Here is a 27,106-nt window from a genome sequence, read left to right as displayed (position 1 = left end):
TCTCTCCTCTCACTCCATAGGTGTGTTCCCTGTCTCGGCCAGGTGTGTTGTGTAAGCCAAGTGGTGCCCCGTAGTGTGTGTGTGTGTGTATCTTCCCAAGAGTGTGTGTCGGGTTGTTATAGAGGCGTTCTGTGTGTTTCCATCCCGCTCACACCGTGAGACCAAGATACGTTTTGTTTGCGGATGATACAACTTGTAACCTTTGCTTTCAGCACTATAACCAACAAAAATACATTTGACAGCCTTATCATCCAATTTTTTGTGATGTGTTTGTGGCACCAAAGCATATGCCAAAACAACCAAAAACACGCATGTGCTCAATAGAAAGCTTTCTATCATACCATGCTTCATATGGAGTAATAGACTACAAAGCTTTTGTAGGACACCTGTTTAATACACAAGTGGCACACATGATAGCCTCAAGGCAAAAGAAAAGCGGAAAATCTTGACTTTTGATCGTACATCATGTCATTTCCGTAAGTGACCTGTTTTTCCTCTTGAAACACCATTTTGTTGAGGCGTATAAGGCACTATACATTGGTGTTTTATCCCACGACTAGCCAAAAATGCATTAAATTCATGAGACATATACTCCCCCCCTCGATCGGAACGGAGGGTGCCCATAGTACATTACGAGACATTTTCAGCCATAGCCAGAAATTGTTTGAAGCACATAAATGCTTTGGACTTCCGTTTAAGCGAAAATACCCATGCATGCCTAGAGTAACCATCAATGAAAGTCACAAAGTAAAGGTAATTGCCCAAGGACAAATTTTGCATGGGTCCACAAACATCACTATGCACAAGCTACAACCTGCATGTGGCCCTAACTGAACCATCCTTTGGAAACTTCGAATGCTACATCTTACCCAAAATATAGCCTTCACAAACATGTTTGGCAGGTGCTTCAAGAGGCGGCAAAGAAGCAACCATATCAGATTTCTGCAAACGCAGTAAACTGGCAAAATTCAAATGACCAAAACGTGCATGCCAAAGTTTTGCATCTGAAATAGCCTTTGATCCACAACTACATTTGCATGTCATACAAAGTGAGCTTATACAGAATGCCATATGCAACAATTTTATCACCAAAATTGAGATAATGTACTGTACATCTGTCATCTTCAAATTTTACTACAAGACCAAGTCTAGCAAGTGTAGACACAAACAAAAGATTCTTCTTGATCCCAGGTACATAAAGTGCATCAACAAGTGTGAAAGAACTGCCATTTGCAGTAGTAAGCACAATCTTTCCAACTCCCTAAACTGGATAAGAGGCATTGTTGGCACAAGTTACTGAATTCTCGTGAGGGACAGACTCAAGAGAGGTGAACAAATCACGATGTGAGGGAATGTGCTTTGTAGCACCACTGTCACAATACCACTCATGTGAAGCTGCAGCACAATTGACATGCATGCATCATGGACAACAGGATTATAGATACACTCTATACCATGGACAATAGGATTATAGGTACACTCTGCACTAAAAGCCCATTATGCATCAACATCAACATCACAGTCTCCTTTCACAGAAGACTCAACAATAGCTGCATTTGTAGTGGATCCAGCATTTGCAGTGGAACCACCCTCTTTCTTCTTAGCCTCTTTGGCCTTCAACTTAGGACACTGCTTAATCAAGTGATCATTAGCTTTACAATAATGGCAACACATCTTCTTTTTGCTCTTGTCACCAAAAGTTCCAGACGAATTGCTGCCAGTAAAAGCTTTAGGAACATGTGATTTTCCACTCGTAGAAGAACCATGAGAAGTGGTTGCATTGTTGTTACCACCCTTTCTTTGAGTAGCAATAAAAGCATGTTCAACTGCACGCTGTCTAGTCCTATTTTTTTTGGAAAGTGACTCTTGCAACTACAATGTGCACAATGCATCAAACTTGACAACTTCAAGATTTCCTTGGGTTATAAGTCTCCAAGTACTAGCAAAAGTCTGGTAAGAGTCTGGCAAGGCATCAAGAACAGTCTATACAAGGGAACTTTCTGAAATGACTTCACCTGCAAAAATAAGTTGCTCATTGATATCCTTGACACCAGCAAGGAAAGTGCCCATATCATCTTCTTCATGCATAATCTTTGACTCCAGCTCTTTACGCAGCAATGCAATTTTAGCCTCATTGCGACTTGCGTACTAACCAGCTAGAATATCCCAAGCCTGTTTTGCAGATTTCGTTGAACGAATGTGAGGAGTAATAGTGGGCTTCACAGACACCGCAATCAATGCTTGAGCTTGCGCATCTTTTACATCCCAACGAGCTTGTTCTGTCATAGGCAAAACAACTCTAACAACAGCAATCCTTGCAGCAAGACCTGCAACATCCTCAACATCGGTTGTATACTCAGAATCAGGACATACATCAATGCCCTACACAATTTTCTAAACGCCCTTTGACACAAGAACGTGTTGCATCATATAAGCCCACATAGGGTAATTGTCCCCATCCTCAGTAGCAAGCATAGCAAGCATCTTGAACACATTTGTGTCGTTGTCAGCCATGGTAAATGATGCACCTGATGTGAAAACTGCCTGAAAAGAGGAGAAACAAAGCAAGAACAACACGTGCTATATAGCACAAAATGTAGAAGACTACAAGGGACATATTCTGCAAAAAATGGCAATGACAAAAATTATGCACAAAATGACAAAATAGCATGCGCAATACTGCTTGTAGTGTAAACGGAGGCCGAAATGAGCCTGAATCAAAAATCTAAGCAGCCTAAGCACTTTGAGATCGCCCGAAATTTTTGTCGACCTATGAACACTTGCCAAATCTCACAGAAATCGAAGAAAGTGAGTAGGCGTGTGCTGGAGCTACTGGCGACTAAGCCTGGGAGGATGTAACCTGCTCTGATACCAACTATTGAAATTACGGTTGCAAGAAACACACACAGCTTGGAGAAGATGAAGGAAGCTCAAAGCACACAACAGAGAGTGTATTACTTAGTGTGCTATGGTAAGATAGATAGCCCTAGAATGATGGGCGTATATACAATGCACGAGGGGAAAAACCTCCTAGTGAGGGGAAAAACGCCCCGACGGTCCTAAGTGTGTTCACACACATCACTACCACATGTATATGGTAACAGGGGGAGGGGGAGAGAGAGAGAGAGAGAGAGAGAGAGAGAGAGAGAGAGAGAGAGAGAGAGAGAGAGAGAGAGAGAGAGAGAGAGAGAGAGAGAGAGAGAGAGAGATTAAGAAGTTAAGGAAAGGGGGTGAGATCAAAGGCTTAAATGTGTGTGCCTATATAAAGGCCTTGAGAGATCGTTTTTTAGAAGACTCTGAAGAAGAGATCGAAGACAAGGAAATGGAGGCATACATGTCAGCACGAGAAAACACTAGAGGTGGATTTTTATTTAACGAAGATGTTACAGTTCGACAAGATATGTTGTCAAAACATCTTCAAAACTTGAAGGTGCATAAGAGCGTTCAAGTGTAATGGAGCAATAACTGTTGCAAAGTGTGGTTTTTAACCTGTCTTGGACCATGCAGGTGGAGCACAAGACTCCATTACCTTGCGTTCCACTATGCCAATTGACTAAGTTGGAGAAACCAGGACAAGTTAGTTGGGACACTAATCGACTAAAACCACTGGCTGATACATTCTTGATGGAGGGGTACTATGAGCCTAAGGGATGCGCTCGCTTGATGCATCAGGCCATCCTTTTGTTGATGTAGACGATGACATCTTGCAAGCATGTGATCCCTTGTGGCATGCAGCCTATGATGAGTTCGAGGCCAAAAGTAAAGACATTTGTTGGGTTGACTTGTCCGACAAAATGTTGTACACTTGGGATGGAAATCATAGGTTGGCCACATGGACGGAAGTACTAAAAGAGAGGAAGTCATAATGTTCATGGTTTAAACCCGCATATATGTTCATTGCGCTTATTATGTTTCCTTTTCTTTGGTTTTATGTGTTGCTTATGAGAAAGACCATGATATGCACCCAAGAGTTTGAGTTGAACTAGTGACAATAGACTCTTCGAACGAGGCGGACATGTTGAGAATTGTCATGCGTATAAACAAGTAAGATCCTTTGGATAGTGGTGCGAGAGTAGCTTTGAAACATTTTGTCTTAACGTTTTCTTCTTCAATCCCATGTAGATTGAACGACATAGGTTACGTTGCTACCTCTTACACATCCATGTTGTGGATGGTGTGGGCAATGGGACTTGTTTAGAAAGAGGCTATCATGGCAAAGCTACCCGTGTGTTGTCTATACTTGGATGCAGGTAGAGATTGACAAGAGAGTTGGAAAGAAATCATGGTACATTGTTCATGTCGCCCTGATGTCATAGCTTATTCATTAGCCGAGTGATTATTGAGCCCAAATTTTGTAATTTGAGTTGTAATGCCTGATTATGAAATTTGAGCCATGTAAGTTGGCCACTCTCCAAATGAGCCCTAGGTATAAAACTCAAATTTTTGAGTTTCTTTTTATCTTTATCTAAAGTTTTGGAGAATTTAAAGCGTACAACTGGGCGGCTATTCTCAAGTAGCTTATAATTGATTTTTCTCAAGGTCTGGTAATCCAAATTCATTTCTGACAATTGCCTTGTGCTCTTTAATTCAAGTGTAAGTCTCTCTTAAAGAATCATGTTATCACTTGAACTATTTGCTTGATATTGAGGCCATGCCTATTGTTTCTACTGACAAAAACATCATCTATAGTGCATGCACTTTGTGTATATAACCAATGATGTATAGTGCCAGTCGATGCATTTAAATGCAACGAACACAAGCATAGATACTAGCCTCAACTGCTATTGAGTAGAAGGTCACAGATATGGGTAATTCTTGTAAAACAATGTCAAGAGAAGAATCCTCGATTAAAATCTTTGGAAACAAACAAGGTTTTACCTTGTCTTAAAGAAGCTAGTGTGGAGGTGTCTCAAAGAGAAGAAATTTCTACTATGTCTCAGGTCTTTGATTAGTAGTTTCATAAAAATAGTTTTTCTCCAATTTTTTCATGCCAGTTAGTTCTTGATAGAGATTTCAATTTTGTTGCACAGATGGAGCATTCAAAAGATGCTACAGGCTCAAAAGGACCTATTCGTAACAAGGAAAAATGTAATTTGTGTTGTTGTTCATAGAATAAATCACAATTCACCTTTTGATTGCTATATTTGTGGTGTTCAGGAAAAAAGATTGGAATGTCTGTGAAGAAAGTAATTGACTTTGCAAAACAAGTCTGGAAACAGAAATGTTGCATGTGTCGGGCGTGCCATTAGTTACGTACTAATCATCCGGTAAGTGGCCTTCATGAATGGTAGTTATTCAATGTCGTGCGAATTAGGATCTTGCTTGATTTGTTGACATGGCATGCTCTTGTTTGAGGATTTTTGCAGATAGTAATGGTGATCGCATTCAGATTGCGGACTTCAGTTCGGAGAAGACATAGGATGACCTGAAGGATGCTTTGTTGAGCACCGTGAAGCCACACATGAAATGCCTTTCTCTGATTCATGAGAGGTTGCCCGTTGAGTCTGCAGTGAACGCTTCTATTTTATTTTTTCCATCCAATACTCATGTGTATGGGCTTTCTGATTCTGATGTGCCAAATTGGAAAAAAATGGAAGTATACCAATTTGGACAACTCGCTCAACTTGCGCTTGCAACAGCCGATGACAAAGGCGTGTTTGTAGTGGTCCGCTAGTCTGATGATTATGGCATGGTTCGTGGAATTTTAGTTGCTGCTAGATGGCGTGAAGACCATCTAAACGTAGTTGTTTGTAAGACACCAATTTGCAAGAAAGAAAGTAGGACTATGCACATATTGTTAGTTTTTGCAATGAGGAAAGAGCACACTAGGACATTAGAAGCCATTGAGATGTAGGAGGATGATGCCTAGTTCGATTTGCTAGAGGAGGAGGATTGGACAGATGGCACACCTTTGTAAGGGACACTTTGGCATCTTCTATCTGAAAACAATGATTCACTGCTTTGTTTAACTTTCTTTTGTTATGCATGATGTATGGAATGCGGGCATTTCTTTGTTTGGCAATTGCTCATGCAATACACTAAGGAGCTAGATGGATCGTATGGTGGCCCTATTCGAGAGCAACGAGAAATTTGCCACCAAAATGCGCAATGTTTTGGATATGCTAAGCCCTTTGGCTTAGAGATATGCAAGAGTGAGGCAAGAGGCATGCAGATGAGGTGGATTGTGCGTTGAGGGAAGCATCTTTGTTGGGACTACTTCCAAACATTGTGGAGTTAGATCCAACAGCCCATCACACCTAGAGTAGCTATTTTAGTCTACGCCTCACATTGTGTAGACAATGAGCTTTTTTGTAAACCCTTATAAATGGTCGCTTTTCACATGCTATTCAATAGAGATATGTTTATTGTCAAGTGGTCTGATCTTGTACTTTTATGGATTTATTCTATTCCTGTGACCCTTTACGTGAAAGAGAGAAGAGTCCAACAGTCAACAATGAGGAGATCTGCGCGAGTCTCTCATGCCCTCGAGAAATTTTAGCTAGTTTGACTAGATTGCATCTTGTGCTTGGACTAGTAGTCACCAAGGACATGGAACTACGGATTTCCTTCATAGGGATGGAGAAGAAGACATCTCCATGAAACAACTAGAGGGTTTTGAAATTGAATATGAAAAGCCTATGAGGGCAGAACTGGTGTGTAGACTACATAAGGCATTGTATGGCCTAAATCAAGGCTCAAGGTAGTGGTAGAACCCGTGTTTCACTCCACGACAAAACACATAGAGGTCAACTATCATGTAATCTACGACATATTTGCTACCAAGCACATAAAGATAGTCAAGGTCATGCCCTTACTCTTTATCCTCACAACACTGCATGCACGCATGGATGTGCACACATGCACTCCATAGCTCCTTCATATTCTACCTACAAGGTGGCATAGCCTTCTTATCCTTTGTCTCGCCAACAATCCCAAGTGACCAACATATGATTTGGGCCTCTTTTGATCAATCACTTACTTATTTTTTTCTAGTTGGAGCTTTGATGTCTTGACTTGGATCTTGATTCCTTTGGTCCATTCGGCTTAGTCCTCTGCCTTCAATTATACTTTATAAGTGTCCTTACTCAATTGCCCTAGGGTGAACAATTTCCTTTTATGAAGGCCTATTCCCTAAGATTGCATAGCACTAACTTAAGGTCATGGATATAGCATTAATAAACTTAAGCATTATGTAAATGCCTTTAGTATAAGAGGGTGTATTGATGTCACTATGGTCTATTAACATGCTTTAAATGAGAATCAAGTGATATGCCTCATTAACTTTTCTCGAGCAGGTACATGAATAATTTTACCACGAGAAAATCACAATGTCATGAAGTGCTTTCGATTGTGAATGCAATAAAGCAGACGACACTTCAAAAGGACATTTTGCAAGGGAGATATGAGCTTGAGAAGAAAGCAAGAGAGTACATAGTGCTCTAATAAACAGTCGTACCGCTTATTATCCAAAATGTCTCCTTTAGGTTTTACAAAAAATGGCTTTTATACCTTAGCCAAAGGTTCATGGTTCAAAAATGAGAAACTTTCTACCTCTTTTGCAACCTAGGATTCCATTCATACAATCTAGAAGGAGTTAACCACACTCTGTCTGGCTCATAATCACATAATGGTTTACAAATTAATTCCAAAAATAAAAGAATTACAAAGGCTTAGGGATATGGATGTCCAAATTAATAAAAAAAGTGAAAAATTACATCATAGGCTGGATATCTATAGGCTCCGATGTTAGCTACATGCTAACATATCCCCCCCTCCTAAACTGGTTCGTCCGCGACACAAATTTAGGGGATCGAGTAGTGTTCAAGCTTTCTAGATTTCCTTTGCTTCCTTAGGGAATCAAGAGCATCATAATATTTGATGTGTAATTTCTTGTCCGCTTCGGCCAAGACCTGCAAGTCGATAGGAGTGTTGAGCACACCATTTTTGTATAGCCCATAAACCTGGCACGAAGGTTCTCCACCATGGGGCTTAAGATCTTTGATTTGAATGCACAAAATCCCGTGTAGAATGCTTCCTCAAATGTCTGCATGTAGTGTGAGGGCAAAAACATAAGTCAAGCATAGAAGCCATAAAGGACTTCATCGAGCGGTTGATCATATAAATCATAGGAGAGCCCTTGGTTGCCCTCGAGGAAAGCCATCCATGGTGTGTTGGTCTACTCTGCTTGGTGGAAAGTTTGTATGCAGGTGAGTAACATCTTAGCAATCTTGATGAACATAATGCAAGAAAGGTTCTATATCTTCTTGAAGATTTCCACAGCTTCTGAGAGGGTCTGGACCATATAATTAGGTGGACTCAGCCTTGGCTAGTTGAGCCATGTAGGATGTTTCTTTAGAATCAATTGATGGATGCCCCAACTCCGGACTCTTGGCACTGAACATAATGTTGGGTCCTTTCTAATATCTGGTGGTGCTTGTTGTAGAGAATAAGATATTTTGAATGTTTCTTTAGCCAGTACATTCACCAAGCCGAATGTTGATTGGCATTGGTTGCAGCTTGACCTTTGATGAGTCATTCCTTTACTTTAAGAATCTCATACTTGATCATTGGGGTAAGGAAGAGACTACTGATGCCATGTCTCATTGATCTGCTTTGAGATGACGAGTTGACCTTGATAGCCTTCTCTACTTTAGCAGTGAAATTACCAATGGGCCTTGCTCAGCCTCTAGCTCAACTATCGAGGATTCTAGGGGCACTATAGTTGGATCCACATCCTCTTCCATATGTAAGAACTCTAGTGCCCTAGTCTCTGATGTCACTGTGTCTAGGAGCTCTTCTTCTTGTACTTTTTGTTTCTCCTTGAGCTGCTATCAATGCTACTTGTAGTTGAGCTATTTGCCTCTGATAATTCTCTTCTTTGGTCATAAAGGAGAGCGAGATCTCTGTCCACTACATCTGCTCTAACTTCAGCTCTGTCTGGAGTAGGGTTATGGAGCAAGCTTTGGAGAGAGATTTTTCTAAAAAGTGGATCGAATGGAAAAATTATTGAAAAAGTTATCTCCAACAAGTTTGTCCTACATTCCCTAATCTTCTTAAAAAAGCTCGCTCTACCAAAGTAGTTCTAGCCACGCATCATCTACTCCATCTCACTCCTCTTTCTCAATTTCTCTTCTCGCTCTCTCTCTCTCTCTCTCTCTCTCTCTCTCTCTCTCTCAGGCACACATCAAATGTCTATACCCCAACAAAAATAGCATAAAGAAAAAGATAAGATAAAGGAAAGAGAGAGAAAAAGATAAGGAAAACGAAAAAGAGAAGATAAGGATAAGATGAGTAGGTAACTTGTTGAAGAAGTTTTGAAAAGCGAGATAAGTGAAAAGAACTTATCGATAAGGAAGATAAGCTATCAAGATAAGTGAAGGCACTTATCTAAAATGTGCATAAAAAGAGGGTTTCTCTTCTCATTTTACACTTCTCTCCTTCATTTCTCAAGGTGCAAACTTGAGAGTAAGCTTGAGAAAGCCATAGCTAAGCCTCTTTCACACACACACACACCCTTTCCAAGAAATTCCATGGCCAAAACCCTAATCAAATTTTTCATAACTTGATCTTCTCCTTCTCAATACACTCTCCATATCCTCTCTCCTAACCCTCAAGCTTTCCATGGCTTGAATCTCTCTTGTCTCTTTTCATTCTCTCATTCCAAGTAGCACAATTGGTGGTCTTCAAAAAAAGTGAAGAGGGAAAGAGACGACTCCATCACCAAGATTCTCCAATAATTCCGAAAGGGAGGAGAAAACACACACTAAGGTAATGTTTCTTGTTCTTTTTATGCTATTGCACTTGCTTGAAAGTGATTTACCTTTGATGCTCACTTAGATTCATGCTTAAACTCTCACATTTCCATAAGCAAGCCTTTCCCTTTCTTGCTTGGGAAGAAGAACAATTTCTTAATTTTGTTATTTTTTATCTAATTATAGTTCATTACTAATAATAACTAACAACGATGTTATTTCAAGTTCTATTATTTCAAGTTTCTTTAGATTACCAAATTAATATGGCATAGAGAGAGAGAGAGTAGAAATCACTCGCTTTAACCATAGGTGATTGGATATCATATTTACCTAAATAGTATGCAATATGAATGGTGATTAATATCCTTAATTATCCCTTAATTAACCATAGGTGATTGGATATCATATTTACCTAAATAGTATGCAATATGAATGGTGATTAATATCCTTAATTATCCCTTAATCTCTCACATAAACCTTTTTGTTGATTTTTAAGTTACTTTTATTCTCTTACCTAAATTACTGCTATAAAGGCAAATGCCATAAGTCAAAGGCAACTAAGTATTGGAATTTTTGGAACTAACCTTATTTTCAAAAAGAGGAACTATAATTTCTCCAAAAGAAATGCTCTCATGAAAAGCTCACAAAATTTTCTTAATTTTGCATAAATTATGTGTATAAGATTTAGTGATATTATAAACTTAATATCTAATTCTCTCAAGAGAAGTTAAGTTTTGAAGGGTAATTTATCGTATTAAAGAAGTGTCTTTGAGAAAGAAGATTCCCATTCCAAATAAAGTCATTCCCTCCCTTCCCTCTTATTAATTGGAAAATCCCAAATCTCTAAGACTCTCTTAGCTGTGTGATTAATCCTCTCCACGGAAGCAAGAGGTAAATCTAAACTCCATCTTAAAGAAGAGTTTGTTGATCATTCATACTCCATTGTATGAGCATTTTTCATGGCACTAGTATGTTCACTCTTAGGAATTTCACAAATTACTCTTACACTATCACTCATTGAAGGATTCTACTCTTGCATAAACCATCATTTAATCTTCATAACCAATTAAAGGAAGTTTCATCTTATTTATCTTAAGATCACAAGTTGATGCATTCTAAATGTTAGTGTTCACAACTCATAGTTCATGCTAAAGCAAAGTCATTGTAAAGAGCATATGCATTGTTCATTTCAAGTTTGTCTACTGTCAGGTTTGTTTTGCAATTATGAAATGGGGGCAGGAGTAAGGGGATAGCTTCATGGAAGTGAAGACCGTGTTGTTTGAACATAAAACTCACATTGCTTCCATGGAGATGCCGATAGATGGCAAATGATGCAAACAAAACAAATGGGATTCGCTCAAGATGGCGTTAACTTGAAACTTGTGTCGAGACAAAATCTTAATTCCCAAGAGATTGGTTGTTTTCTTAAGGTCTTTCCGGGGGGTTTTTCTTTGAGTACACATTAAAAGAAAATAGGAACTAAGGGATTATAATTCAATGAGCCTAATGCAAATCTCAACTAGGATAGCCCTAGCATAACATAGAAGATTAAATATGGAACTTGTCTTACATGTTTGGAAAAAGGTCGGCACAGTGTTTACCTATGGGATGCAATGGGGGATGGTCCTTTTTGGCTAGGACTGATAAATGTTGGTCTATATTTTGAGTTCGGGTTCATTCAATGCCCTGGAATTGGGACTAGATGGGAGTGAGTTCCGATCGGGTGGTGAGATCTATGGATGCGTCTGAAAATTGGGCTAGTCTGGGTAAGTATGATGCCGACGAGAAAAGGAGGAAGGAAAATGGATCCAAGAAGGGATCGGATAAGGGAGGATAATGTGGTTTAATTAAAGAACTCTTCTAATTGTTTGGTAAAAAGGAACCTTGAAAATACTAGGAACCTAAATGGACTATTCTGCAATTGTTTTCATCAGTCGGACCTTTGGTCTACTTCTCGAAAAATTATCTAAAAGGAACTGAAGGTATATTAATTTGCAAACCATTTCCAAACAAGATAAAGAAAAATAGTATTGAAAATTGTGTAAAGACGCCACCTCCACACGTGGTGAAGGAGACACGATACGCGAATCCTGGGACGAGGATAGCGATATGCCTAGAGAAGTATATGTGACTGCTTGAAAGATAACTAGATAACTTTAATAATACTAAAGGAAAAAAAAAGTATTCTAAAAAGAAAAAGGGTGGGAATGACCTGATAAATGTACACTTGCAAAGGTATGCAACAATTTGCATGTTGCTTTCAAATGCTTGAAAGGGGTTTGAAATGTATTCTTGGTTCGACATGTTTGGAATACCGTTTTGTCTAGTATCATAGTACTACCTTGGAAAGGTGCATGTATCAAATGGTTCGGTGGGAGGGTGGATTCAGAAGGACTAATTTGTTGGCCGAAAAGTTGAACCCAATTTTATGTTGTCCATTAAGTTAAGAACAAGGAAAGGGATTTTGATTTACGGAGTGGGGATTAAACTTGAGAACAAAGACTTCGTGTAGTTAGTAAATACACTCATCTTAGGGGAACGCACTGACAGTTGTGCTCGGTCATAGTCAGTGACTTTGAACCAAGGGTGAATTAGAGAACTCCCATCAGTTGACCCTGGAAGGTTAAACTCACATTTAGTCTGAGGACTTTGATTGAAAAGTTTGAATTGATAAGGAAAGATATTTCGGGGATAAGGGTTCCATACGAAAAAAAGTGAATGTTATCATCCCCTTGAGTTGGCATCGAAGAGCAGGATGAGTCTTGTCTTGGTGTCAGTCTCAAGTGGGAGGGATGTCAGAAATCGTGGTGTATCCATTTGGAGATGGTGTAGCCGACGGTCCGTAGCATGGCCCTCACAATGCGCATAAACACACAAAATTGCAAAAAAACCTGGGTGTATTTCGGCTATCTGACCATAATAGCCATACATGCCATAAACATTCTAAAGACCATGAGCAAATCATGCACAAAATCCGTACTCAAGCATACTCAAGCTTCTCAACACTTCCGTATCTGCAAAGCATGATGTCTATGTGTGTGCTCAAAGAAGTGTGACTACACAATTTTCAATTGGTTCGATCTTCACCAAATCAGCCCCACACTTCTACATACAAGAGAAGCCACGTGCTCTCGCTACTTCTCAAACACCAACATAAAAATCCTCATAGAGCATACATACTCGAGATAGACACTTGCATCGCACCTCTGAAAATCTGGAAGGCTGCCCATGCATGTATGTGTGAGAGCTTGCACTCAAACAATAGCTTGCAGCACTCAAACGAGTGCTGCATGAGCTCCGACAATAGCCTTGCGCCTGACAATATTCCTAGCTAAAAATTGTGCACCAAGTCTACAATTTTTCTCTTCAGTATTCAACACTACCTTTGTATTCAGAGCATTGGCGCAACCTGCAAGTGGCTTCAGATGCTCCCTTGTGCTAACTTAAAGACTTGCCTCGGTCTCACAAACTCCAATGCTGCCATAAAACTTTGATTTTGTGTTAATTCAGAACACGGAAGAACACTGCCAACGTTCTATTTTGCAAGCTCTCTCACAAGCTCTTCTCCAAGAGCTTCCAAAGCTCCCACGCACCAGGCTTATAGTTAGTAAATTTTCAAGGCTCTTTTGTGATGAACCTTACTTTGAGAATACTTTTTCAAACCCAAAACTTGATCTCTTTTCAGTTGGAGCAATGGATCCTTCATGATTGCCTATAAGGATCACATTATGTCTACATGTCTCATACTTTTCATTTTTCCTTAGTACAAACAAATCTAAATCTACACCAAAAGCATTTTCTTTAAAACAAGGCGTCCACAGGACGAGTGGCACTACCGGTTGAGAGTAGCATCTCATCCTCTGTTGCTGCTCTGCCGGCAGAGAGAGAGAGAGAGAGAGAGAGAGAGAGAGAGAGAGAGAGAGAGAGAGAGAGAGAGATGCAACCCACACTCATCAAACAGGGCGCGTCGTCAACTCTAAAAAGGATATTACTATTATTGACCCGTAATTCAGGGCCACACTTTTGTACTAAAAATCGAATCGATGCAATAGCAGCTGCCTACGCAGTGCCAACAAAGCTTTATTGAGAAAAAAAGTTGTTTTATGGTATCATGCCCTTGGTGTCAGCCAATGACAAATTTAAACGTGTTTTTAATTTTAAAAAATGTGTAGGTGGATTTGAGTCTCTTGAAGAGCAGGAAGGTGACGAAGATGGGGGTTTCAGTTACTACAGTCTCTGTATGGCAAGGGGTTTAAGCATTGCGCAGTGAGCTGGTCCGCCAGCGGATGGCCACCTCAGTCATCAGGAAGCGTTGTTACTCCTTTGCCACAGCAGTAAGAAGGTACACCCTTCAGCCCTTTTCAACCGTTTCTCCTCCGGCTCCGTCTGAACAGAAATGTCCAGCCCCCAAAAAGCCCTCTAAACTGGCTTCTCAGCCCAAGCATCCCCGCCCATCAACGCCTCTCTCAAAACTTGGTCAATCAAGGTCTGCCCGCCATGCAGAGGCAGCTGCTCAGCGTGCTGCAGGGGAACCAGATCGGCAAAGGCAAGAACAAATCAAGGAGGTCAGGAAGGTCAAAAAAAAGAAGAAGGAAACCCCCGCCTTTGAACCTCTCACAGTTTCACGGCCAGTCCACTCCAACCTCCCTTTTGCTTTTAGGTATAGCTATACTGAAGTTCCCAAGGTGCAGCCTATTGAGTTTCAGGAGAAATACTCCCCTTTTGGGCCTGGAAGGATTGACAGACCCTGGGATGGTCAGGAAGCTCCTCCTGTTAAGACTTCTGCAGCAATAAACGTAAAGCGGCTGGTATACAAGAGAAGTCGGTTGATTGATTCCTTCAATCCACCTACCAAGAAGGGGATAAAGCCTGTTGCTGAACCGGGGCCTTTCTTACCTGGTACTGGTCCCAAGAAAGCGAAGACTAGAGAACAAATACTTGGAGAGCCTCTTACAAAACAGGAGACAAACATGCTTGTACGCCAATCAATGAAAAGCGAAAAACAACTTAACATAGGTATTTCTCTTTGTCATTAAGAGAAAGCTTTCATAGTGAAGATAATGCTGTTCGTTAGTTCTCTTTGTCGTCATGTAGATGCTTAGAATGAAATATGCAGTTTTTTGCACAATTGGTCTTTTAGATGCTTCAACGTTGGCGATCAAACTAGCATCGTTTTTTTCATTATCTCTATGTTTGTATTGTTGGCCTTTGTTGAGGTAAGCCTGTAGCTTACGCTCATTGTGAGCACATGTCCTTAAGCAAAAGATGCACCATTTATGTGCATAGTAACACTTTCCCCATGGAACTTATAATCCTCACACATGCTACTCATTCCCTAAACACATGCTACACTCTTGATAGCCACACGCTACTTGTGGTAGCTCACATGACCTTTGGCATACCACTCGTGGTGCATATCCATCCAATCATTGATTGCACTTCTCCACCTTGCGTTTATAAATGGCCACTATCCAAACATTGTAATCTCTCTCTCATTTTAATCAATCAAACAAGTTCATTTCATTGCATTGAGTACCTTTTTTCTAATCTACTTACTTCTAATTGTTATGAAGCTCTCACTATGATGATTTCCTTGTTGGTATATCCACCATAGACATTACAAGTGGTATCAGAGCTTGCACGTAATTAGTATCTTCTAATTACATTAGTTAGATCCCTATGCTAGATTTAGTGCTCTCTCTCTCTCTCTCTCTCTCTCTCTGCGTTGGTATATCCACCATAGACATTACAAGTGGTATCAGAGCTTGCACGTAATTAGTATCTTCTAATTACATTAGTTAGATCCCTATGCTAGATTTAGTGCTCTCTCTCTCTCTCTCTCTCTCTCTGCGCAATAAATTGATGCATAACTCTTTAGGAGTAGGTTAGAGCTAATTGAGATCAAGTTTTAGGTTTTCTTTTTGCTTCATTGAACTTTGCTTGATCATGTGTGCTTTGTTTCTTGCTCTTCCCGCTTTTTTCAAGCCACATTACTTTTTTGAAAGCATCAATTGAATATTGCAATGCTGTGTGCGCATAGCATTTTCACGGGCCTTGAAATGTATTTATCTACGCTCCTATTGGCCCAAGCGTCAAGAAATCACATTATAATCTAACTTTCACGAGCTTAGGCTTGATTAATTTTCTGCTTATTGCTTTTGCTTAAGCGTATATGTGTGTCATTCTTGAATGAGAGTATGCATGTGGTCTACAAGACAAAGAAAACCTTGAATGCTTTTGGAGAAGCCGTTGGTGGGAATCATATTTTGCATAAGAGACAAGGGAGTATTCTTGATTTTCTTCAATTCTAAACAGTCACCATTGCCTCATTTGTTGGATCCCTACTCTGAGCACTGTTATCACCAAGTACTATATACTACATTACATGGATGTCCCTCATTAACATGATCACCTGCTGTTGTAAACGTGGCCGCTCGTCGGACTGATCTAGAGGTGTGGAAGATTATGGCCTTGGTCTTTCCCATGTTCACTGTTAGTCCTCTGTGTGTACAAAACTCATCCAAGGCGCTCAAATGGCTTTGTAAGCCCTCTTTTGACTTTGAAATCAGAACAATGTCATTAGCATATAGCATAATGTGACCGGAGTACGTGCTAGATAAGCTCATGCCTCTCCCGTTCATAGGATGTAGTCGAGATCTCGTTGATATAGAATCCAAAGAGGGTCGGGAGAGGGGGCATCCTTGCTTAACACAAATGGTGCTAGCAATAGACTCTGACAGGTCGCCTCGACAACGAACTTTCCCAATCACTCTCTCATAGAGAACATAGATGGCGCATATAATCTCTGATGGTATCTTTAGACTCTGAAGTTGTCGAAAGAGCCTCTCGCGTGGGACAGTGTCAAACACTTTGCGAAAATTCCTAAAGCAGCAATTTAAATAAATAAATAATTAAATATATTGTTGCTTTAGAGAGAGAGAGAGAGAGAGAGAGAGAGAGAGAGAGAGAGAGAGCAACGCAGCCACTTGTATGGAATGCATATACGAAAAATTTAGAAGGGCATCAGCTACGCGAGAGGACTCACATTGATTGGGCTAGATGGGATGACGGCCCAACATGCTCTTTACATTGTTAGATGCTTTGGCCCCAAACTTTGGCGCCCCTTTCGGTATTTCTTTATATTGCATTAACTCAATACAAGCCGGTACTCCAGACTCTGCACCTTCTCCAGGAAGCGTGCCAGAGAATGAGCCCATGGCCTCATATTTAAAGGCCCTAGGCCCCAAAAGCAGTTTACAGTAAAAAGCCTTCAAACTCAAAAGCATCTGGTCCAAAAGCAAAGCCAAAAAGCCGCCAGCGTAAATTACAGAATTCCGTACAGCAATCAGCGCAAAACGCAGAAATCCGTATAGTCTGCCACGTCATCATGTCAGCACAATTTTTCGGATTTGTCGTACAGCTGCCACGTCATCAGTTGCTACGCAATTCTTTCTTTGTGTGTGGGTCCTGCTTTATTTTAATCCTTTATGTCTCTTGGGGCCCCATTGGACGGGGTCCCCATAAGTTGGTAGGACTTCTTCTTCTGTTACTTGTTCTTCTTAGGGTTTAGGCCCCTCATGCGGCATCTGCAAGTTGGCTCCATTCTTCAGGGCTTTGACATGTCAGCAGTTTGTGACATCTCCCCTTCTTGACAGAGTTTTGACACGTCAGCAGTTTGTGACAACCGGCATCCACCTCACTGTCCACGCCAGTTAGAGGTATGGCAGGATCAATGCATCCTCCCTGCTTTCTAGCGACAATTTCAGTCAGGCATTTGGACCCTCCGGGTGAGGGGCATGATGTGTTCTCTCATGTGGATAATAGCACATGCCGGATTGTCTGTCGACGCAGTCGCTAGTCATGATCCGACTTGTCAACGATCTATTTCAGAGCCCGAGTCCTTGAGGCACTGTTTCTAGGTTTGTCCATATGCATAGCCAGTGTGGATGGCAGTTTGTTATTTTTTGATTAGAGTGGGCATCCATGACGGGTTTGTGACGTGGGGGGCAGTTGCATGGCTTTTGCAATTTCCAGTGTCACACACCTTCTCTCAATGCCTGCCAACATATGTGGTCTTCATGCTTACTCCCTTAGGATATAGATCCCAAATGCAAGTCACTAGTTGGATTTCTCCCAACGGGAGACAATTTTCACCATGATATGCAGCATGATGCTTTGGACCGTGTGGAAGGCTCGATGTGCCCACATTCTGGGCTTATAGTCCTTCCCTATGTCCACCATTTTAAGGCGTATCCAATCTATGAGCGTGTTGTATCCATGTTGTTTCTAAAACACTGTGAGTGTGTTTTATATACATGTATGAAATTGTTAGTGTTATGTCAAAAGTAGGTTAGAAGAATAGTTGATTTAAATAGAGTCATTCCTTGATTTCTTCTTTGGTCTTGGAAAAATTTTAGGTATCTTTGTGTTTTGTATATATAGACAGAGTCTAAACGTATAGTTTTAACTAATTTATTCTGATGATTTTAAAACTATATGTCTTTTGGCCTATCTATTTGGCAAGATGAACAACAAGTTGTACTATGCACGGTATTTACATGTTTCATGTCTTGTTCAATCATACCTGTCCACCTTGCAAAACATACAACGAGAATGTGCTAGTCAATGTAAAGGATGGTTGAGCTCATTACTATTTTACTTCGTGGCTGACATGATCACCTCCTAAATTTTACTTGTATAGGTAAAGTGGGTTTTTTGTTGGATTTTTAAAAGTAAATAATTGGTTTTCTTGAAATTAAAATGTGGCACTAAGTTTCTCTTTTGCCTCCAAAGTATTATTACCATCTTTTACCGAGGCAACAATGCTTTTGTCAATGCCAAAATTTGGTTGTTTCGTTTATTACGTTAATATTTGCTGACCTTGAGTTTGAAAGCTCAAGAAAAGGATAACTTTTATCTTGTCTCTTTTTTTCCAGGGAGAGATGGTTTGACGCACAACCTGCTCATTTGTTTTTATGATTATTGGACACGCGAGCGCATGGTCAGGGTGAAGTGCATGGGAGTAGCAACCGTGGACATGGACAATATGATCTTTCAAATTGAGGTACATAAGCATTTATTTATCGAGTTCGCACTATTCTACTTATCACTGAATAGGCCTTTTACTACTCTGTTATATATGCCCCCCCCCCCCCGCCCGCCCCTCTTCATTTCCCCCCGGCACCCCTTCTTCTCACCCTTCTTGACAAGTTTAGAGTCTCATTGAATCTCTTGACACCTGTGAACTGCTTAGACAATTTACCAATGCTACAAAGGGCAAAGTTGGTGGTCTAGTAATGGAGCTTGATCTTTTGATGCAATAGGATTTCAAATTGGATAATCTTGAAAAAGTAGGGTTTGCATCAACAAATTAGGGTCTACCATGACTTCTTGTATTAGTTTTGTTTTCCTTTTTTTTTTTCGAATCCTTGATTGTAGCTTATCACAATGTAGATGCTTGGTAATTTATGGAGCAATTTTAGGCCATTACTTTTTTTTCTATGAGTTGACAACGAAAGGAGTAGAGCATAAGTTCTAATGAATACAACGTGAATTTCTCAAAGGAGAAGCTTTCTATTGATCTTAGAATTGAACAAGTAGATAGGATTGACTTATTTTCAAATCTAAAACCCCTAACATACGAAGCAAAAGAGAAGACCCAAAATTGGAAGAAAACAACGTACTCATCAAAACATGTACATAGTATGCTCACAAAAAATCATGCACTCGTGTCCCATGTGGTGTCGATGTAAATCCATGGAATCAAGCAAGCTATAGATACCTCGGGTGTCTTTCGAGGGAATAGTTTATAGGATGGAATTCATTGGAATTACGTCAATCATGTGAACATCTCAAGTACGTGTAAAATGACATTACATCTCATTAAAGAGGACTATCCCAATTGATGTCTTTTTGGATGCAATCGTCCATCCATTGTTTGGAGGGAGCCATCGTAGTGAACATCCACTCCATAGTATGACGCACATAGGCTTGTTAGAGTTCAGATTTGTGTCTGGTGGTGGCTCGAGTATCTCCTAGGAGCAGATTAGGGAGTGGACTGTTTTGTGATTGTGCCCGGCCGTATCTGACATATACGTACCTTTTTTCGGCTATGCATTCCACGGTGTCCCCCACTTGATAGGGTGCCATGAGGCAAGACCCGTGTTCCTAGGGTTACCCGAGGTCAGAGTCATAGTTACCTCGAACGGGAAATCGAAACGGGGAACGACAACATGCATGAAATGCCATTCCTTGTTTCGGATACTCACGTCTGAAATATGGAACGGGGATCTGGATCGGGAAATTAGGATGGGAACAAGGAACAGGGACCTGAAAATGGCCATTCCCTGTAACTATGGTCAGAGTTCTTTTAGTGTTCTGCATTTTTGCTACTAAATGTGTGTTGCAAGCCACTTTCAATGAGTTTATACATTTATTAGTATTTTGGTCATTTTTCAAGATCGTCGAGTTTTCTGGCTGGGTCGGGTAATTTTGCTATTGCCCCCCCTCCCCAGGGGGACTTTTGGCATGTTGTATCAGTGAGTAAAGCTTTCAAACTTTTGGGCATGCCCTCTGTCTAGCGTTTTCTGTCATCAGGAGGTGTATTTTTCATGTTGCCTTCTCTAAATTTGTACTACATATTTTTATTTATTTTATTTTTACTTGTTTTCTTTGGAACCCTTGAAAAGGTGCAAGTGGAGATTGCATGGCCAGTGTGAAACGTGTTAGGTGCAGTGGAATGAATGTTTGCGCTTTGCTCAAGATGAGTGCTCCGAACTGTGCTCAAGGTTCCTTTTGTTCTTATGGAAGGGAGAGCCTTTCGTTCTTAATGAGAGAATGCTATGATCACAAACAAAGTGAATGGACACTGTGCGTGAAAGTGTATGAGACTGAGAGATAGAGAGAGAAGAGAGATATCACACCAGAGACGTCGTAAAACCCTCCTCCGAAGGCCCCACTCTCATCGGCGAGAGTGGTCTACTTATGATTGCACAAACTGGTACAAACTGAATACATGTGACTGATACAAGTCTAGGTATGTCGGCGATGACGACGGGAATGACAATGCCGACACTAGGGCTGAAATCTTCAATCTTTTCTACTGCTGTCCAAAAATGCTATGGGTTGAAATCTGCTACAATCCAAAAACGCTGATTTGGGGGGCTGTTTCTGTGGGTCTTTGTTGCTGAAAATCTGCAGGTTTATAGCTGAAAACTTTAGGCTGAAAACTGATGGTCTTTCCGGGCTGAATCTGCTACTCTTTTAGGGTTGAATTTGCAGGTACTTCATGGCTGAAAAACATTGCAGGCTGAGGTTTCTACTGTGAAAACGCTAGGTCATGGATTCCCAAAAACGCTAGGCATGCTGAGGTCAAAAACGCTAGGCATGGGCTGTTGCGGTGAAGACCTGCTTGCGGTTGCTATGTGTTGCAAAAACGCTAACTGAAGGGATTTGTGGCGATGATGCAAATGGAAAACGCTAGGCTTGACGGTCTTTGCTTCTGGCGATGATCTCTTTGCTGAGAAAACGCCAGGGCTGATTCTTCTTGCTTGGAGAAAATCCACCAAGGGGTCTTGTTGGAGAAGTTGCCCGCTGAGCTTGGCTCCTGTTGCCTCTTCTGCCATTTAGTGCTAGTCTAGGTTTGCTTATATACAAACTTACTCAATTTGCCCTACCTACTTTCCAACAAAAGTCACTTAAAAATAATAAGTGAAAAATGTCAAAAATAGGTAAAATAGGCTGAATGCACTGGAAAATTCCCCTAATGGATTTTGATGGGAATGCTTATGATCATGCTGTGTGCAACCAGAGGATATGCATCTATACTAAGTGACTGGGCATGCACGATCTACGAATAGACTCACAAAAGTGCCAGATCACTTCTAATTTAGACTGATTGGACTGATTGAACCCTTGTCGTGCTGTAGCTTGTCCACAGACACAGGGGGTTGGATGTGTCACGTGACATCCCCTCCTTGTCAAAGTGAGGTACTGGTACCGAACTGTATGGCGTCGAGGGAGATTGCCAATAGCATCCGGAATCCTGGAAGGGACTCTTCGTTGGCCCACTTTGATGTGTGGGTTGTGCGGTACTTGAACTTCATAAAGGTTTGCAACGCTTGCTTCTTTGGGCCGCGCCGAAAGCGACACAAAATCATCTTCAATGCTTCAACTTCGTCGAGAGTCATGCTTCTTTCTTCTTCAAGAATCTCCATGGCTGAAAATTCCTGAAACCATTTCCAACACACAACCATGAACATACCTATTCCATGTAAAGTGACTGGAAAAAATCTCGTCTGCCTAAAAGACCGTGCATGCAATGTAGATGAACAAAGAGATGGAGTGCCAAACCGTTCACCACACACACGCATACAATGAGATCGAATCTTTCTCTTCTGATCTAAAGCAATAACTGTGGCAATTCACAACGGAAATGTACATGGTTTGTGCTCATACTTTCATGTGCTCGTTCTACGAATGTGTCATGCCAAGGAAGAGACAGGGAATGTGACTTCCTCGATTGCATACTTTTCAGCTTTTCATGAACAATCCGTATACATCCGTGCTCATTCATGAGTGAAACGTGCTCAACATACAATATGCCATGCCTAGGAAAAGGGATCACATAAAGACGCTGACTAAAATACAGGAAACGATCACGAATGAAACACTTGAACAATGCGTGCGTACCAATCATGCGAACACATAATACTTCCTGTGAGGGTTCTTTGGACCTAGGCTCGAGAGCCAAGATCGTTTCTTCTTGAGTGATCGAATCGTCCTGTGGGGGTTCTTTGGACCTCGACTCGAAAGCCAAGATCGGTTCTTCGTGATTGATCGAATCTACAACGAGGTTAGCTTCACTAGAACAAGCATCCACTAACCCATCATCCTTGTGAACAATCACATCATCTTCATGCAACTCATCATGCTTGTGAGAAATCACATCTTGATCATGTAAATCATCATGCTCATCATTGTCAACCAAGTCATCATCATGCTTCTCATAATCATGCAAATCCTGTGTGTCATGCTTTGGAGAAGAAGAGACTGAGAGAGTCTCCTTGCCCCAAATCTCTTGCATCTGTGCCTGAACTTGAGAAAAGAGTCGCCAAAACTCTTTGTTGTGTCGGTCGCTCTGTTCTTGTCTTGCTTTGGCTTCCTTTCTTTCTGCTCTTCTTTCTGTGTGTCTGTGTTCCATTTCTGCCATTCTTTCTGCATGTCTTGCTTCGCGTTCTAACTTCCTTTCCATAAACATCTGCTCCAACTTGTCCATATTAGTTAGTGCAATCCTTGACGTAGATGGGGAAGGGGGAGGGTCGGAAAAACCTCTTGGTGGGGAAAATTCTTCTTCGCCTCTCTCATGCTCATCACCTCCAATCGAAGTATCCATTCCGCTTCGAGTGATGACTATCCACTGAAGTCTTGGGTTCTTGTGGGTCTTGGTTCTTAAGTTCACGACGAACTTGGGTTCTTGCGGGTCTTGGGTTCTTGAGGGTCTTGAGGTTCTTGAGGTTCTTGAGGTTTTCTTTTGCTTGCAATCTGTGTTCCAAAAGGATCTTCTCTTCACCCGAGTTTTGCTCTTTTTCGCGGGCGCACCCCTTCGCGGCCTTGCGCTCACACCAAGGTTGCTTTTTCCCACCTCACGTCGATTGGCCGGCTGCTAAGTGCACGGTCTGCTCTCAATGAGTGAAAAGAGGCACAAGGGGAGGCTGGACAAGCCCTTCTTTCGTGGGATTCCTGTCACTCTTCAAAAACACGATTAGGAATTGACACGCCCAAGCGAACTTGGGTTCGTGCAACCTCAACAAGCAAAAAAAATTCTATGGTTCTTTCCTTGAGTAATACAGAACATTGTCAAAGCTCTGATACCAATGTTAGGTTCAGCCAAATGAATGTTTGCGCTTTGCTCAAGATGAGTGCTCCGAACTGTGCTCAAGGTTCCTTTTGTTCTTATCGAAGGGAGAGCCTTCCGTTCTTAATGAGAGAATGCTATGATCACAAAAAAAGTGAATGGACACTGTGTGTGAAAGTGTACGAGACTGAGAGATAGAGAGAGAAGAGAGATACGACACCAGAGACGTCGTAAAACCCTCCTCCGAAGGCCCCACTCTCGTCGGCGAGAGTGGTCTACTTATGATTGCACAAACTGGTACAAACTGAATGCATGTGACTGATGCAAGTCTAGGCTATGTCGGCGATGACGACGGGAATGACAATGCCGACACTAGGGCTGAAATCTGCAATCTTTCTACTGCTGTCCAAAAACGCTATGGGTTGAAATCTGCTACAATCCAAAAACGCTGATTTGGGGGGCTGTTTCTGTGGGTCTGTGTCGCTGAAAATCTGCAGGTTTATGGCTGAAAACTTTAGGCTGAAAACTGATGGTCTTTCCGGGCTGAATCTGCTACTCTTTTAGGGCTGAATTTGCAGGTACTTCATGGCTGAAAAACGCTGCAGGCTGAGGTTTCTACTGCTGAAAACGCTAGGTCATGGATTCCCAAAAACGCTAGGCATGGGCTGTTGCGGTGAAGACCTGCTTGCGGTTGCTATCTCTTGCAAAAACGCTAACTGAAGGGTTTGTGGTGATGATGCAAATGGAAAACGCTAGGCTTGGTTGGTCTTTGCTTCTGGCGATGATCTCCTTGCTGAGAAAACGCTAGGGTTGATTCTTCTTGCTTGGAGGAAATCCACCAAGAGGTCTTGTTGGAGAAGTTGCCTGCTGAGCTTGGCTCCTGTTGCCTCTTCTGCCATTTAGTGCTAGTTTAGGTTTGCTTATATACAAACTTACTCAATTTGCCCTACCTACTTTCCAACAAAAGTCACTTAAAAATAATAAGTGAAAAATTTAAAAAATAGGTAAAATAGGCTAAATGCACTGGAAAATTCCCCTAATGGATTCTGATGGGAATGCTTATGATCATGCTGTGTGCAACCAGAGGATATGCATCTATACTAAGTGACTGGGCATGCATGGTCTACGAATAGACTCACAAAAGTGCCAGATCACTTCTAATCTACACTGACTGGACTGACTGGACTGACTGAACCCTTGTCGTGCTGTAGCTTGTCTACGGACACATAGGGTTGGATGTGTCACGTGACAAAACGGGTGCGGCCGAACAAGTTTCTCACATTGGGAGTCTAGGTCGGTCAGTCTGGGACTAGTCGGGCCAGCTAGCATTGAATTCTGATGAGTATGGAAATGTGCGCCAAATGAAATCTGGGCCACTCGGAAAGTCACTTACAACTTTATAAGTTGGTGGGAACTAGGGAATTAACTCAAAGGGGCAAACTGGACACTTGGCAGAAGGAGAGCCATCTGCAGGACACCTTAGCAAGAGGGCCCTGTCCATTTTGAAGTGAAGGCTGATTTGAACTTCAGAAGTGACTTACAGTGTGTGTTGAGTAGTGGGTGCAGGTTCACAGCTTTAATGGAAAGCTTGCCTTCTCCTTTGTCTCATGTAGCGCGATGATTTGCTCTCGCGCATCTCTCTCTCCCCTTTGTACATATGGTAATGCCCCACTAGTTGGGCTACTCAGACAAATATGTATAGTTCTGAGGGTTTTATGCGCGTTTGCAAAGGCAAGAGCCTTCTGAACCCGGGGTCCGGATTAGCTAATTGCTAATCCCCCACAAGTACACACAGTTCCGTTGCGAATTTGGAGAGTTTTCTCGCGTGAAAACCTATCCAATTTACAGGGGAACTGTCCCTTTGCGTGTGGGAGCCCTTGGGACATGCGTAGGCGTGTTCGCTCTGCTAAAAACGATCCAAAAACAGAGAATTACATCATGCTGTGTTTTTCTACAGGTTTAGGGTTTCGCACCTAAACTGTAAAGGAACACCAGGGGAGCTTCGGGAAAGCCTTGGGATGTGTGTACAAGGTTTTGGGCACCCGACAGTGGAAAAACAGAGAATTACAGCACGCTGAAATTCTGTTACAGCTCATCAGAAAGCTTCTAAATTGGGAGGGAATCCATCCTAAATAGGTACTTTTGATCTACGGGGGTTTTGGCATTGTTATGTTGCCGAAATCAAGCCGGAAACGTGCGTTTTCAGCCCTTGCCAGGTTTGGACAGCGTTGTGAGTGTGTGCGGATCGTCTATTTTCAATTGAATAAAGAAATACCGAAAGGTGCGCCGGTCTTTGGGGCCTACAGGGCATCGGTCTTGTGTGCGCAGTGACATTCTAGTTGCTGGACGCAATCTGTATTCTCCTCTCTTCACAGTGCTCTGTGTAAAGTTAGCAGGTAATTGAAATAGTACCGCCCTCTATTGTGTATAGGCTTCTCTCTCTCTCTCTCTCTCTCTCTCTCTCTCTCTCTCTCTCTCTCTCTCTAGCGTTTTGCTCTCGCATTTTTTGTAACAAACTTGGACACCCCAAGTCAAGATTCTACCGCGACACAACAGAGATTCACTTCAAAAAAATTCACAAAGACGACACGGCCCGGCGTAGTTCCATGCCCAGAGGTATTGGCCCCAAAGACTGACACCCCTTTTGGTATTTCTTTTGTGCTCAAAGTACAAGAGAGTCGGCAGGCGCTCACTCTTAGACTCTGCGTCCAGATGCTCCAAGTAATGAGGCCTAGCCCACTTATTTAGTGGTACAAAGGATGCCCAAAAGCAGAGCCCCAAAAATCTCTAACTCAAAAGCAATTATCCTCAAAAGCTTGGCTTCAAAATCAGCCAAAAATCAGCCAACGCAATTTACGGAATTCCGTACATTCTGCACGTCAGTATAGCTAGCGGAAATTGTGACGTCCGTACAGATGCCACGTGTCAGCTTGCTAGCGCGATTTCCCGCGCGTTTTTCGGGACTGTTATGTCAGCCTGTCGGCGCATTTCAGGGGTCTTGTAGGTTGCCACGTCATCAGTTTGTGACATACCCTCCTCTTGAAAGAATTGTAATCGCCCTCGATTACGCCTACAAAACAGACAAAGGCCATAAATTGTTTTAGTAGACACTGACTGTTAGTACCCATGCACTAGACACAACACATCTAGCACATGTACCAATCGAAAGTCACATCACTGGATATCACAAGACATCACTTGACATCACACGACATCACATGACAAATCACATTCAAATTCATTTCAAATCTTAGACCATGATTAATCGGCAACGTATTTAGTAATCGCATCTAGATCCAATCGGGACCTCACAGATGCCGGATTAACTAATCTTATTGCGATCATGTCTATAGAGATTTATGAGACCGAAATGTTGTAGTGATTTTGTCTTTCAATTCCTGCACTTAAACAAGTCAAGTACAAATCAATTAGTATCATTTTCATTTTCGGGAATTCCAGTTTATAAATTCATACAGTAGAATATTGTGTGCCCAGCAGT

General features: G+C 41.6%; 1 protein-coding gene across 1 annotated transcript in view; it reads left to right on the top strand.

Moving 5' to 3' along the window:
• Positions 1–13,920: 13,920 nt before the first annotated feature.
• LOC147426386 (CRS2-associated factor 1, mitochondrial-like) overlaps positions 13,921–27,106 on the top strand; it is a 37,014-nt gene continuing 23,828 nt past the window's right edge. The window contains exons 1-2 of the mRNA XM_086498793.1: positions 13,921–14,768; positions 18,689–18,816. Of these exons, the coding sequence (XP_086354919.1) occupies positions 14,039–14,768; positions 18,689–18,816 (858 nt within the window). The 5' untranslated portion in view covers positions 13,921–14,038. The remainder of the gene's footprint in view (positions 14,769–18,688; positions 18,817–27,106) is intronic.

The sequence above is a fragment of the Adiantum capillus-veneris genome, chromosome 24 (genome assembly GCF_014529385.1).
Source record: "Adiantum capillus-veneris isolate H3 chromosome 24, ASM1452938v2, whole genome shotgun sequence".
Lineage (NCBI taxonomy): Eukaryota > Viridiplantae > Streptophyta > Polypodiopsida > Polypodiales > Pteridaceae > Adiantum > Adiantum capillus-veneris.
This window is presented reverse-complemented; position numbering and strand designations above follow the sequence as displayed.